At 42.1% G+C, this 13,364-nt stretch overlaps 1 protein-coding gene across 1 annotated transcript; it reads right to left on the bottom strand.

Moving 5' to 3' along the window:
- Positions 1-5: 5 nt before the first annotated feature.
- LOC306978830 (testicular acid phosphatase homolog) lies at positions 6-12,791 on the bottom strand. The gene is made up of 12 exons (XM_079577512.1): positions 12,508-12,791; positions 11,544-11,651; positions 9,389-9,484; positions 8,954-9,040; positions 3,841-3,996; positions 3,174-3,272; positions 2,446-2,541; positions 1,702-1,834; positions 1,500-1,582; positions 766-872; positions 198-379; positions 6-123 (listed from the first exon to the last, which is right to left on the bottom strand). Exons 2-12 carry the CDS (start codon positions 11,625-11,627, stop codon positions 14-16), a joined length of 1,233 nt encoding a protein of 410 aa, XP_079433638.1. The 5' UTR covers positions 11,628-11,651; positions 12,508-12,791; the 3' UTR covers positions 6-13.
- Between the last annotated feature and the right edge of the window lie 573 nt (positions 12,792-13,364).

Below are 13,364 nucleotides of genomic sequence, written 5' to 3'. Positions count from 1 at the left end.
AGATCACACCAGGTCACACCTCCCTGGAGTAGTGAGCCCGCCTTTTGAGCATCAACACGCCTATGCTGACCAAGAGCGCCACCGCCAGAATCCCCAACGCCACTGCCAGGGCCGTGATGACACCTGTGGGAGACACCAAAGTTTGCGGATCGTAACGGCGGGACTGAAGCGGCAGCAGCTGGGGCACCTATACACACCTGTGCTCGACCATTTGATCGGCAATCCGCACTCCGCCTCCCAGTCGTCCACCAAAACGTCCCGCGCCAGGTCGTTAAACATCCCCATAGGGCAAGGGTTGAGCCCGTCGCATCCCGGGACCGGGTTGGGGTAGGGCGGGTGCGCCGATTCGTTGCGGTAATACAGCTCCAGCGAATAGGATCTGGGGAATTATTATTCGCAGAGGGTCAACGCAAGATGAGACAACAACGTGTTTGTGCTAAGCGTTATGTAAATGGGTTTGTGCTAATTTGGCCATTGCGGTACTGGATCACTGCCAGTGTAATGAAAAGAGGGGAAGTCAGTGAGCATTTATAATCACCTGACGCCATGAATTGTATTGCATTTCATTAATACGTCATTGCAAACTGAGAAAACTGTCACAGAATGAAGGGAACATTTTACTTCGACTTTGAGCTGTTATTACACAGCCCGGTGTTATTACAGAAAACAGCTCTTTAAAGGGCGCAATGTGTTAAATAATGTTTTCGTTTCCCTTCCCTTGTCTGACCTAGATTCAAAGGGAGAGTGCTGGAGCGCAGTCATTACCCATCGTACTCCTGGTAGAATTCGAAGAGTTGACAGGCAGCGTAAGGAGGCAGCAGGCCGTTGTAGACGTCCAGAGCCGCCTGGAGGGTGATGAGTGTAGAGTCGTGCTGCGGAGAGGGGAAAGAGCAGCGCAGATGTCACATGCAAGTCTCCACAGCCTGCACAGATATCCACTCTAACCTACTAGATTAGCACATGTTCATTCGGTGTAATGGCTACCAGTCATGTATGGGCAGTTAAGAGTTCTCAGGCATTTAGCAAGAGTATGTAAGAAGTGCTTTACAAATTTCCTTTGTTTCATGATTCCACTTTCAGTTAGTTTTACTGACTTTGATTTGCACTTTTATGATAGAGCTCGTCATCTGAGTCCTGTGAGCTCCAGCCCGAACAACGAGCCCAAAACGTTCTTACAGTTTCTCTTCTCCAGATCACTGCCGGTATGTTTAATATGCTGATTTACAATACTCACAACTAAACATGCAAATACCTCCTGAAGCCACCCAACCTCTGCCCCGTAAGAAATAATTGCTCTTAAAGCTTCAGCTTAATGATAATGTTTCTTTACACTCACTTATAAAATGGTATTTAGCGCCCAGAGTAATAAAACCACAGTGAAGCATTTCAATTTCTATGCATTTTAAGCGTAGATAAGGGTCATTATAAGGATTTATTCTGTATCTGTGTAATATAAGTTAACAGCTGGGAGCAAATTGCAACCGCTGCAGTTAACTTACAGCTGAGTACATAATGAACTTGAGCGTGCTGCCTTGCTCCACGGCTTTGGAGAAATTTCTCAAGATGGCATTTAGCAAGACTCCTGGTAAACAAGCACACAGTACAAGACACATTTAATTGAACAGCTAATTATGCACTAATAATCCGCTGTCCAAACATGGAAAGCGCTTGTCCATGATCATATAAGCGGCGCTGGCCCACCTCCCGAGAGCCTGGCCTTCTCCTTCCTCTTGTGACTCAGGATGCTGTACGTGACCTCAAAGGACGCGATCCTCTTCAGCGTGTCCAGGACGTCCCGGGTCACCCAGCGTGGGAGAGTCAAATTATGGATCCTCTGCAGCGGATTAAGGAGCACATTACAGCATTAGGCAGAAAGAAGGCCAACAAAGGCGTTTGCATTACTCGGTTTCTGTGGCGCCTATTTATAGTTGTGATACATAACAGATGTTCATTTGCTATTATCCACCAGGGGCTTCCTCTGGAGTTGGCTCCTTGTGTAACATATATGTACAGTAGAATGGCATATGTTTCCCTTTGCCTGCTCCCAATTAAAAAAGACATGGCTGGTTGTGTAATCGGTTAGCAACCTACTAACTCATTCAAACTTTCACCTCTTGTGCCACCGCTTTTTACATTATACAATGAAATGTGAGGATTAGTGCTGAATTAAATAAAATGCTATCCCTGTGTTGTAATGTCTCATGAAGGCCCAAGGGAGTACACTCTTTACCATTGGGAAATAAAGCTATTTCTACAGTAAATTACACATTGTTAGCCTCACAGCATACTCATCATTAAAGGTCACATTTCAAGGCTTTGGGGAGAATAGAAAAGGCACTTTCTGACTTAGACGACATAGACAGAGGGAGCTTTGTTGTTGTAGTTTTTGGAGAGCAGATTGAAACAAAAAATCAATCAAATGACGTCTACAATGATGTAATTTACCTGACAGTTCAGCGTGTCATACACCCTCCATATTTTCTTGCCGACCAGCTTGGACACAGGATACCCAGTGTGATTGGAAAGCCCCTCCACAAAGTACTGCAAGTTAAGAGCAACAGCTGAAGAGTCAGTTACTCCACTGCTTCGTACTGCCTTGATTAAGATATTAATGTCTTCACCCGCTCCGCCGCCCCATTGAGTGAAAAATGGCACTCTGTCATGTCTGGCATGGGCCTATCGGGTAGCCAGCAGAGGGTGTTAAAATTCAACACAGAGGCTTCAGCCCTTTTCCACTGTAACAGGCTGCGTGTGGGACCAAGTTTAATTAAAAGCCTATTGTAATTCTTAATCTAATACAATCCGACTGTTAATTAGCGCGTGTGAGAAATGGCACACCACAGATTTTTTTTTCTTCAAGGCACCGGGAGGAACCGTGCCTGAGAAAAATGCCGGGACAATGCGTCTGCAGCATCACTAACACGTCCAACGGAGGTGCTGATGTCGTTGGCACCAGATACGGTGATCTAGAATAGATCATTATCTTTTTGTCCCCGATTTAGTGCATTGTATTGTTAGGAGAGATTATAAAATTGAGTGGAAATGCTTTAAAAAATAAATAAATAAATGAATGTGTTAATTTGACACAGGCTGTTGTTGCAGGGAGACAGCATCAGAGCAGGAGTGTTGAGACAGAAGTATTTTCGGAGCTTGTGCATGATGGAGTGTGGTACCTGATGAGCCTGGAGGAACTGCTGGTAAGGCACGCTCTCAAACGTTTCTGTCATCAAAGCGCGGAAACGTGGACAGTCTTTTCCGGGAGATCTAAGCAGCTAGAAAACAAGACAATGCAAGAGTGAATACGTTTAATGTGCAGTGTTTATATTATTTAGCCATTTTGATCCATTTTGTATCAGGTATATTAGAGGCCCACTGTAGCTACTTGTTCTCAGCCTGTGAATAATAATCATAAAGTAAAGATTAAAGGAACTATACAGAGTTTAAAAATGTTAAAATTAAGTATTTTCCTCCCCCTACATGTTCCAGCAATGTCCTAATGTGTAGAATGAGCTCAGACCTGTTCACCAAAACTGCCTCTAAAATCCTGCACTGTCACTCAAGAGGTGTTAATTTGGGTCCGAAGTGCCGGCATGCACAAGCTTAATATAGAAGCTGCAGTTACACATGTGACCTGAGGTGGCAGTAGCGAGTATAAAATGGCTAACTTGCATCTAGCCCCTTTAAGTGAAAGTGCATATAAAAAATTAAAACCTGCCATATGCACTTTAAACTGTATTTACAGACTAATAATACAACATGGTCAAATGTCAAACAGGTTTGCACCAAACTGGGTGGATGAAGATCAGATTCTATATGCTAAATCTAAGTTCATCTGCTCACCTTGTCCTGGGCACGGGGGACGGTGTGCACAGGGATGGGCCTCCACAGTAACTGGTTTGTGATGGGAGGGGGACGCCTGGTCGGAGGAAACATCCCGGCCAGACAAGACTGAGCGCTCATCAGGGTGCGCTCATAATCTGTGCTCCTGACATAGATCTGCAGGAGTCAATACAGATGAGTTGAGACATTAACCGTATATCCATCCATCCATCTTCTTCCACTTTTCCGTTTCCGGGTCGTGAGGGCAGCTGTTGGAGTTTCCCAAATCACATTGCACCAGCCCCTTATGGCTCCTCTTGCAGTATATATATATATATAGTATATATATTACAGTATATATATCACATTATATATATTTCTATGAGTGTGTCAAATTACAATTACAATACATGCAATGAATGAATTTCTTGTCAAGTATTGACATTGCAATTAGATTTTAAAATGTAGATCCGGATCACTGTCGACATTTTAAACATCATACTAACAATACTATATAACCAGCTTTAGAAATGTGTATTGATTGAAATGCATTCACTTGGTGTCAAGATTAACCGGTTTTGCAATTATCGTGGTTATAAAAGCTCACGATAGGTTAATCGTGAGAATTTTAAGACCCACGGTAAATCGCTGTTATGTTTCATAAGCCTCAGCATATTATACCAAAAGGTGCTTACTCATTGGTAAAGACTGAAGAAACTGAGGAGAAAAGTGTAAAATCCAGTTCAAAGTAAAGCAAAAAATCGCATCCATATTTGAATGATAGCTGCATTATGTTGCCAAGGGAAGAGTCCCAAAAGAACCATGAGCAGCTGCGTTTGTTATGTCGCAGTGAAAACAAAAGGGAAATTGTGCGAGTGCCTGGAAATCTGCAGATAGGTTCATTTACTTAGAGAGAGAATATGTTATATCTTTTGAAAACATTCACACCAGTTTGCTTCCTTTTGATATTGCTGATAATAATATTCTATTGCCTAATTCATTGTTTTTAAAACATTATTTTATCAGGCCTATTACGTATCGACAGCACTGTAAAAGATTTGAGACATGTTTCCTCACAATAATCACGACTCAGCTTTCACCCATTTGAAATGACCAGTATCGGTATCAGTATCGACTCCAAACATATTGGTATCGTTCAGATTTTTTTTAAATGTGGTCACTCTAAACTGCTGCTAAATGCCCCTAGTTGAACGTTTCACTGCACTGACCACCAGTCTGTGGCCCTCCAATGTGGCAAAGATTTGGTCAAACATTATTATGCTTTTAATGCTTCTACACTGTTTGAAGCCTGTCCCATCGGGTGCTAGAGTCCTCTCCTTTTTTGTTGTTGTTGTTGTAAAGACTCCACAGTTGCCAAACCCACTCCGTTTTGCTTAAGTATATACATTCACACATTGTTAGTTCACAGAAAAAAAGCCCCAGCATAACATAACACACTTATGTCTTTACGATGTGTACTGCTTATCCTCTCATGGCACATCGAGTTTGTTTTCATAAGAAGAAGGCAAGCCAGAAGCGGTGCATTTGCATACCGCGGCTCGTACCGTGGTTGAATATAGACACAGCCGTTATTACTATGGGCATGTCTATTGCAGGTGTTCCCTTAAACATGAACTCCGGTGACGGTTGTGATGGCTTCTGACACTTGCGACTTGCTTCGTTTATTCGTGTCTGTCAGGCCGTGTCAGCTCGGCGCGCTCACTAAATCACGCTGATGAGGTTGGATGTTCTTGCCGAAGAGTGCGTCGTCTTTTTTTTCTTTTTTTTTACTCCCCGAGCTTTGTGGGATTCAAATAGACGTGCCGGCGCGAGGGGAATGTACGGGAATTGAGTGAGACCTTTCTGATAAATTGTCAGCGACAGGAGGTGGTGAAGGAGGAGGAGGCGGACAGGAGTTCTTGCCTTTTATGGTAAATTAACATATTCTTGAACTTCTTTTTTTTCACAGATATTCTTATGTAACCGCTCAGTCGCGCAATAGCGCTGAGAGGCGAAAGCAACTTTGCTGGGAGACAACATTGGCGGAAAAATTGCACTTTCTGACTGCAATCACTTGGTTATCGTCGTAGTAGGTGAAAATAAAGATGCACCGATCCAGCTTTTTTGCTACCGATACCAACTGGGGTTTGTGTATCTGCCGATATCCGATATTTACCGATACCAAGCAACTTTCTTAGAAGTGGCTTTTTCCGAGTGAAAAATTGAATTGATTCTTCTCCATTGTAAGATCAATAAAGTAAAATGGTAAATGGTCTCAACTTATATAGCGCTTTTCCACCTACATTCACTCACCCATTCACACACCAATGTACGCAGACACTGGGGGCAATGTGGGTGAAGTGTCTTGCCCAAGGACACAACGACAGTGTGCACTTTCAGGAGGTGGGATTCGAACCCCCGACCTTCCGATCATGAGACGACCCGCTCTACCATCTGCGCCACTGTCATATTTTATTGTCATGTTACAGATAAATTATCAAGTATATCTATAGAGTTCGGGAATGTGACATCATATCGCTAAGCATTATGGGATTAGCAGCAATTGTAAACTAATGGAGATTTTAAAAGTTAAAATACTGGAGTTATTGTTCACATTAAAACACTTGGACACCACAATGTGTTTGATGTATTTACCAGCAGTAACTCAGCAGCTAACGGCTATTGTCTCTATTGTCTTTTTTTTTACTGTTTTTAGTTAATGTTAGTCAATGGAAACGTATGCTAGCAGCTGCAAAGATGGCGGATCTCCGTGGTAACTGTGGAATTTCCCGAGCTCTTTTGATAAACCCTTGGATAAACATTTAACAAGGATGTCTTTTCTACACTAAATATCCTTGGGTATATGACAGGCTTTAGGTTTAATATAAACAACTCGCATGAAGTGATCTGATTATTACAAATATGTTAGATCAGTTATTTCTTAAATTAAAATACAAACACGTGGCTTCAGCAGTGGCCTATTTTATTGGGCTACTTTAGGTATTTCTATCATAGTTTCTGACCCAGCCTTGATGAGTTTTCGTTAGCATTGATTAGCATGCTCCCGCTACCTTTAGCATGCTATTGCTGCAGAATTTTGCGCGGCGGTCAAAAATCCATTTGCGATAGTTAAAACTAACTCAGCGATTGAGTTCTCCAGGTTCTTTGCTTTACAATGTTATACAACATGCCATATTCATTTAGGTGGTAAAAGTTGTTGAGAGCCAAAACTAGTATCGGTTCAGTATCGGATATTTGTAGCCGATATCCGAAAACGTATTTTTTCCGGCATCGGCTCCTCGGCGCATCCCTAGATGTAAATAAATAAATACTAAGTAGCTTTTGTTGCATACTGAATTATTAGTTAGTGTAGTAGCATCGGAACTATCAACTGCTGTCATTTGAGCTTGTTTTGGGTCGATGGGGGAAACCAGAAAACCCACCCAGGCACAGAACATGCAAACGCCACCCAGGAAGGGCAGATAATAAAAGCATGAAGCCACAGTCATACGGAGAACAGAGAGAGCGGAGAAAGACTGAAGCCCTATCTCGGCATAATGGGAGTGGATCGCCTCTGGTGCTGCAGCAGTGAAATGTGTGGAGCCCGAGCCCAGGGGCCACATTACTGCACATGTTCAAACGTCTCGCAGAGCAGTGGCAGCCATATCAGCTCCGTGACTCAGCTCATTAGTTTAGTGTGTGAGGTTACAGTCATCGCAGACACATGTGAACGAGAGGGGAGACAGCTGATTAACAGACAGACGAGACATCTGAGCAACGCTGTGGTCTGAGGGCCCGGACTTTTCCCTGGAAAGGCGCCGTCGTCGGGCTAGTCTAAAGACGGTTATTAAAGGGTTTGAGCATAATTTGAGTCAAGAGTCCCAGTCCTGTCCTCTCTGAAATATAGAAACTGGACCCCCTTTCGCTTTGATTACAGATGTGCCATCGTTTCAATAAGTCTTCAAGATCTTGTATTGGTGGATCTGACATCACCAAGTAATTAAGAGTCCAGGGCCAAATTAAAGTTGTTTGCCCAGGACAAATGTTACAGCCAGTCAGCCTAACCCTAACATTGGTCCTGGGCAAACAACTTTGACGATGATTGATGATGGGCTAATCCTTGTGTGAAAATGATGTGTTATGCTCCCTGAATGTGAGCTTGATGAATCCTGGTATTGTCATCTTGGAATATGCCAGTGCCATCAGGGAAGAAGAAATCCATCAATGGAGTAACCTGGTCATTCAGGATGCTCAGGTCGTCAGCTGAGCTCAGTCTTTGGGAACATAGTGTTGCAGAACTTAGACCTGACCAACTAAAAGTTATCTTGAAATAAGTGAATTTGTCTTTGATTTGAGACTAATTTCAAGGAATCTGTCCATGGGGCAAGATTTTTTAATCTTGTTTTGAGTACCCCTCCTGGAACCGCTGCCTTAACGTGGTGGAGGGGTTTGAGCACCCGAATGATCCTTGGAGCTCTGTTGTCGGGGGCTTCGTGTCACTGGTCGGGTCTCCCAGGGCAAACAGGTCCAAGGCGATGGGTCAGACAAAAAGTGGTTCAGAAGCCCCTTATGAGAGACCAACAGGCCCGTTGAATTGTGAGTCCGTCCTCCCATGGACCCACCGCCTGCAGGAGGAGCCATAAGCAGCTGGTGCAATGTGATTTGACCCGGCAACGGACAAGTGGAAGAAAATGGAAGGATGGATGGATGTTTTGAGTATGGTGATTTATTTTTTATCTTAATTCAAGTCTACCGGTTAATATCTTCCCCCATGGACAGATTTGTCTATCAAATCAAGGACAAAAGTGCTTCTTTCAAAATAACTTTTTGCACCCCAGAGCAAAACAGTTAAGGTTAGTAGTTATGGTGACTTTGTTTTTGGTCGGACAGTGTCCAAGCTTTATTACATAGTCATTTCCCTTATTCTGTATAATTTTCTGAGTGCATTCCAGGGGTGGCCTGTGTTACTCTGGGCGCCCCCTCTAGACATGCCCCAGTACTGGATGATAGAGAGTTATCTGCTCTATAGGAAGAGCATCTGTAGATATTTTAGAGATAAAGTCAGAGGTTTGTTTGTTCTGGACCGAAAGGGGTTGTGGGTAAAGACGCAGAGGGGGACGTTGCCATACTGTACCTCTTTGTTGTTGTAGTCATCACTCAGAAAGTTGCCATATCTCCTCCGCAAAAACCTGCCCAGTTCAAACTGCTGTTTCATGCCCAGCTGAAAGGAAAGTTACTCATGTTGTTAATTTGTTTTTCTTTGTTTCATTTGACCTTTTCTTTACGATATGGAGTGTTTAAGGTCAGCCCTATCTTATTTACATAAAATAACAGATTCAGGCTCCTGGACGGGGGCCCCCTAGTGCCAAAAATAATGTGTTCCTTCACTGTAAAGCGGTTAATTGCAAGAGAGCAGAAGAAGGTCACAGTGGGGTAGATTTAATTAAAAGTATGAACAAGGCCTCTTCTCACCTGCGCAACAAACATCTAATTTAACTGTGATTTTGTAACTAAACAAAGTGAAGTCAATAAGGCTTAAATCTTCCGTAATAAATACTTGTGTGTATACCTCTGTGAGCTGCCCGAAGCCCTGTGCCCACACCGCCTCCCCATGTGGGTCTCTGGGATAGGACTCTATGGGTGAGCGATCCCCGTGTCGAAACACCTTGAAGTAAAAAACAAAACTTGAAAAAAAAAAACATGACATCAAACGGTTTCGGATGACACTGTGCCGCGTCAGCCACTTCGCCGCGTGCCCACAGTAACCACAATCCCTCATCCAAAGCTGTTTTCTTTCTTTTTTTTTGGGGACAGTTGCATTGACGTGAGGCGGAGTGCAGTCATTCCTGTTTTGCCATATGTTTATTATTATTACTGAGCATCCCTTGGTTAAACAGGATTATGAGCGTCGCGGTTGGGTGCATAAACAGACCACGAGTGCAAGTCAGCAAAGTCAAGATTAGCTTTTCGGCATATTTACTGTTATCAAATTATTAGCAAGTAGCTTAAGCGCTTTTCATTATAAATATTGACCTGTACAGGGGAGCACCTGAAACTCGGACTCTGTTATTGAAGAAAATTGATTATTATGAATGAATGATGAGAGGTATATTCTAATGGCATGTAATAATCCCATCAGTGTAGTGAAAGCACCTGTTTTAGTTGTAACAGCTGATGCTTCTGTATACAAGTTTATACGTTGCATAATAATTGTCCTCAACTGCTGTGATATTGTAATAATATATTTGTAGGTGTTTGACTTGCATAACATGTCGTGTTGAAACCTTTCCTCAGTTTTTAGGGCGAAAGCATACGACCGTGACCTTGGCTAAGACTCCTTCCCTGGGTGACTCTAGCATGTGTGAGTGTTTGGCAGCAGTTGTAGAGAACATTGGGGCAGACTGGCACATGATTTGCCACCGCCAAGGGTTTTAATGTTTTTGTTTTTTTTTATACCGTGGACCTATGATTGTGGCTTATAAACCTGCTTTTGGCCACCACAATATATTACATGTTATAACTTTCAATCATTTCTGTGTTTGGGTATGAGACTCTATCACAAAGGGCCGTGTTGCTTTGAGTGTAAAAATGTTTTTTGGCAGCAGGAAGGATTAAAAAGCTAAAAACAAGTGGCTAATGGCATGCTAACAGATTGATGGCGCCGCTATAACAGAATGAGTGCAGAACAGGTTCGGGGATGGAGTTTAAAAATGCGGAGAACACTTGCGGATTCTGTCTGTTGCACATTCAAATCCAGGAAATACAGATTGGTGCACTTTCAGGCCCAATACCGGATTTTTTTTCAATTCAAACAATGACAGAGGAAGCCACTAAATTGAAATGTTGGGGTTGTTACAAGCTAATCTCTAATCTTCCCAACCCCAATTCTTCACAGGGACATGTTTATAGGCACATTTCACAACTTGCAGGGTCACTTTTCAGGGTCACTTTCACAACGATGCTGGGAAACGAGCCTGCAAGTTCATGAAATTGATTCAAATGCTTTATAATTAGCTCCACAGTGTTTTCCCCCACAAACGCCTGAGTTTACAATATACTTAGGGAAGACAAAACACATTTCATATCAGAATTAGGAAAGCAAATTAGGTAGAGCTCCTAGCAGCTGAAAAAGAAAAGACCAAAGTAAAACAGGAGCAAGCAAAAACTACTACAGGTATGTTTTTATGAAAGAGACATTTTAACATGCTTGACATTATTGTAAGAATATTTGAGTTTTATCCATTTCAATTGCCAGTGCTTACTGTAATCCACATTGCTCACACACCGTACGAAACAGTCCCCACAAAATGTATGGTAGACATATTATTGCAGCTTATAGTCATTGGTTTGACTTGTGAGCGCCTGATAAGCCGGCTAAGAGATCATTATTTGAGAAAAACACTTAGCTGATATCTTTCATCATAGTCTTCCAATTGTCATCTGTATACCACTGAACTGTAGCATGGAAGACAAAATATGCAAAGAGGTTTATAAATAAAGCCGTAATGTGCGGAGAGGAGATATCTCCGACACTGTTGACATAGAAATACTTTATCACCTTATAACAGGCTGGATATTATAACGCACATTCAAGAAAATCGCGTAATCGCTGAAGACATGCGGTAATATGTCTCCGGCGAGGGAGTAAGCAGTATTTAACACAAGTACTGACAGTGCACATGATGTAACCGGGTAGTGTTTGCAATAAGAGGCTATAGACTCACAGCTACGACGAACTTGAGCACGCGGCCCTCGGAGATAGAGAGGAGGCAGAGGAAGGACAGCAGCACTGACTGGTAGACTTCCATGGTCCTTGGCTTCACAGTCGTCTCCTGTTGCAAAGTAGCAATGTAGTTTGAGTTCACACCGTTTTTACAACCCATAATCACAGATGCAGGGCAGGGGGAGAGTTCATGTTTTTGAGGAGGATTTAAAAGGAAATACACATAATGTTGAACCTTGTGTTTTGTTCGGGATTGGTCTCACAAATTTGCCATATTTTACAGTACAAACAGTATAGCACATTTACAGTGACGCCTATGTGCATTGTCCCTGCACTGAACACAACGCAAATTCTACACTTTTGATTGTGATGGTGATCAGTGAGCTGCAGATTTGTCCAAACCATAGTGTTACATAATTTAGGAGCCGTTATTCTCAACTAGCCACTGACCGAGCGGTTGCTAAACAGTGGCCAAGGCCCCAAAGAGCCTAATGTTTTCAAAATGTACAATAATGTAAATCATGAAGTCCATCTAATGCATTATCTATCAGCCCCATATAAGCAAGTCTACAGAGGAAATCCTGCGTCAAATGGTTTACATGAAATATATATGTTGTCATTAAAAGGCAGAATAGTCATGTAGCATCTTTTATTAATGCCACAGCAGTATGTCCCACACTGATGCAGTGTACACAAACACAGGCCATGTCCTACTTTTCTTCATTATGATCTTTTTCAATTAAACTACATGCATTGGTCTGAGATAAACAAGACCAGCTGTTTGAATATTAGTAGCGTTTTGTATATTCTAAAAACAGAGAGACACTTTTAGACACAGTTAGTTTAAACCTACATCTATGTCTTTTCTTTTTTTTTTGTTCAGTGTAAATGTTAGTTTGATATTTTTCAGGAAAAAATCAATACCAATCTCAAAAGCTCAATAGTTCTTCTAATGAAATCCTTACCTCATTGTGTCTCGTCTGCACATTTCACTCTGGACATGTCAAATCCGGAGCCCCTTATGTGACTGCAAGGGCACGCTCCAGTGTGGGACGATGCTTTTATACTGTGCCTCCTTGCCTGCCCTGATGTGTCCCTCTGCTCCTCCTCTGCAGCATGTCATATCTGTGCTCTGAAAGTATATATTTAGAAAGAAGTATTTCGTTTTCACTTACAAAGAGGTCTTTTAGTGTGGACCAGGTGTCAACATGAGAAGTGAGGACGCCGGAGCCTATTCTCATGTTGTCAAAAATAATACTCAAAACTACTTGCGCTATTTATAAAGAAGAAAATGTCTATTTTAATGACTATAACATATAAACCATAAGTGATACAGATTGAGACAATTTCCAAAGATTCTTCGGAATTGTAGGAGGATTACACTACGAATGAATCTTATGTTAGATTTCCTTAATGCGTATTGAATGTCAGCTTTTCATAAATGTATATTTAGCTTTGTTTCCCTTTACCTTGACTCAATGTAGCATGTAGTGTGAATAAAAACAATAGTGATGCCTGTAAAAAGACTTAGGTCCCAAAACTGGTTGCATAAAATAAATCCTCTAATTTGCGTCGTTTAACAAGGCTATTCCAAAGTTTCACCTCCACTATAAAAACAAAATTGATGCTTCAAAAAGATAACAAAAAGCTAAACTTTTTGATTTTTACAGTTTTTTTTTATCACCACACAGTTTTGAAGCTGCTCTGCGTTTTAGCTCTAGCATTAGCAGCTGTGGCTCACATTAACAACAACAGCCTTTCCCCAAACGCAGACAGTCGCTTTTGACTTTTACTTCAACATTTGAGTTGAGATTACTCGTCG

The sequence above is a fragment of the Gobius niger genome (genome assembly GCF_951799975.1).
Source record: "Gobius niger genome assembly, chromosome: 19".
In the NCBI taxonomy this organism is placed as follows: domain Eukaryota; kingdom Metazoa; phylum Chordata; class Actinopteri; order Gobiiformes; family Gobiidae; genus Gobius; species Gobius niger.
The sequence above is the reverse complement of the archived record's forward strand: the minus strand, read 5'-3'. Positions and strand labels throughout refer to the sequence as shown.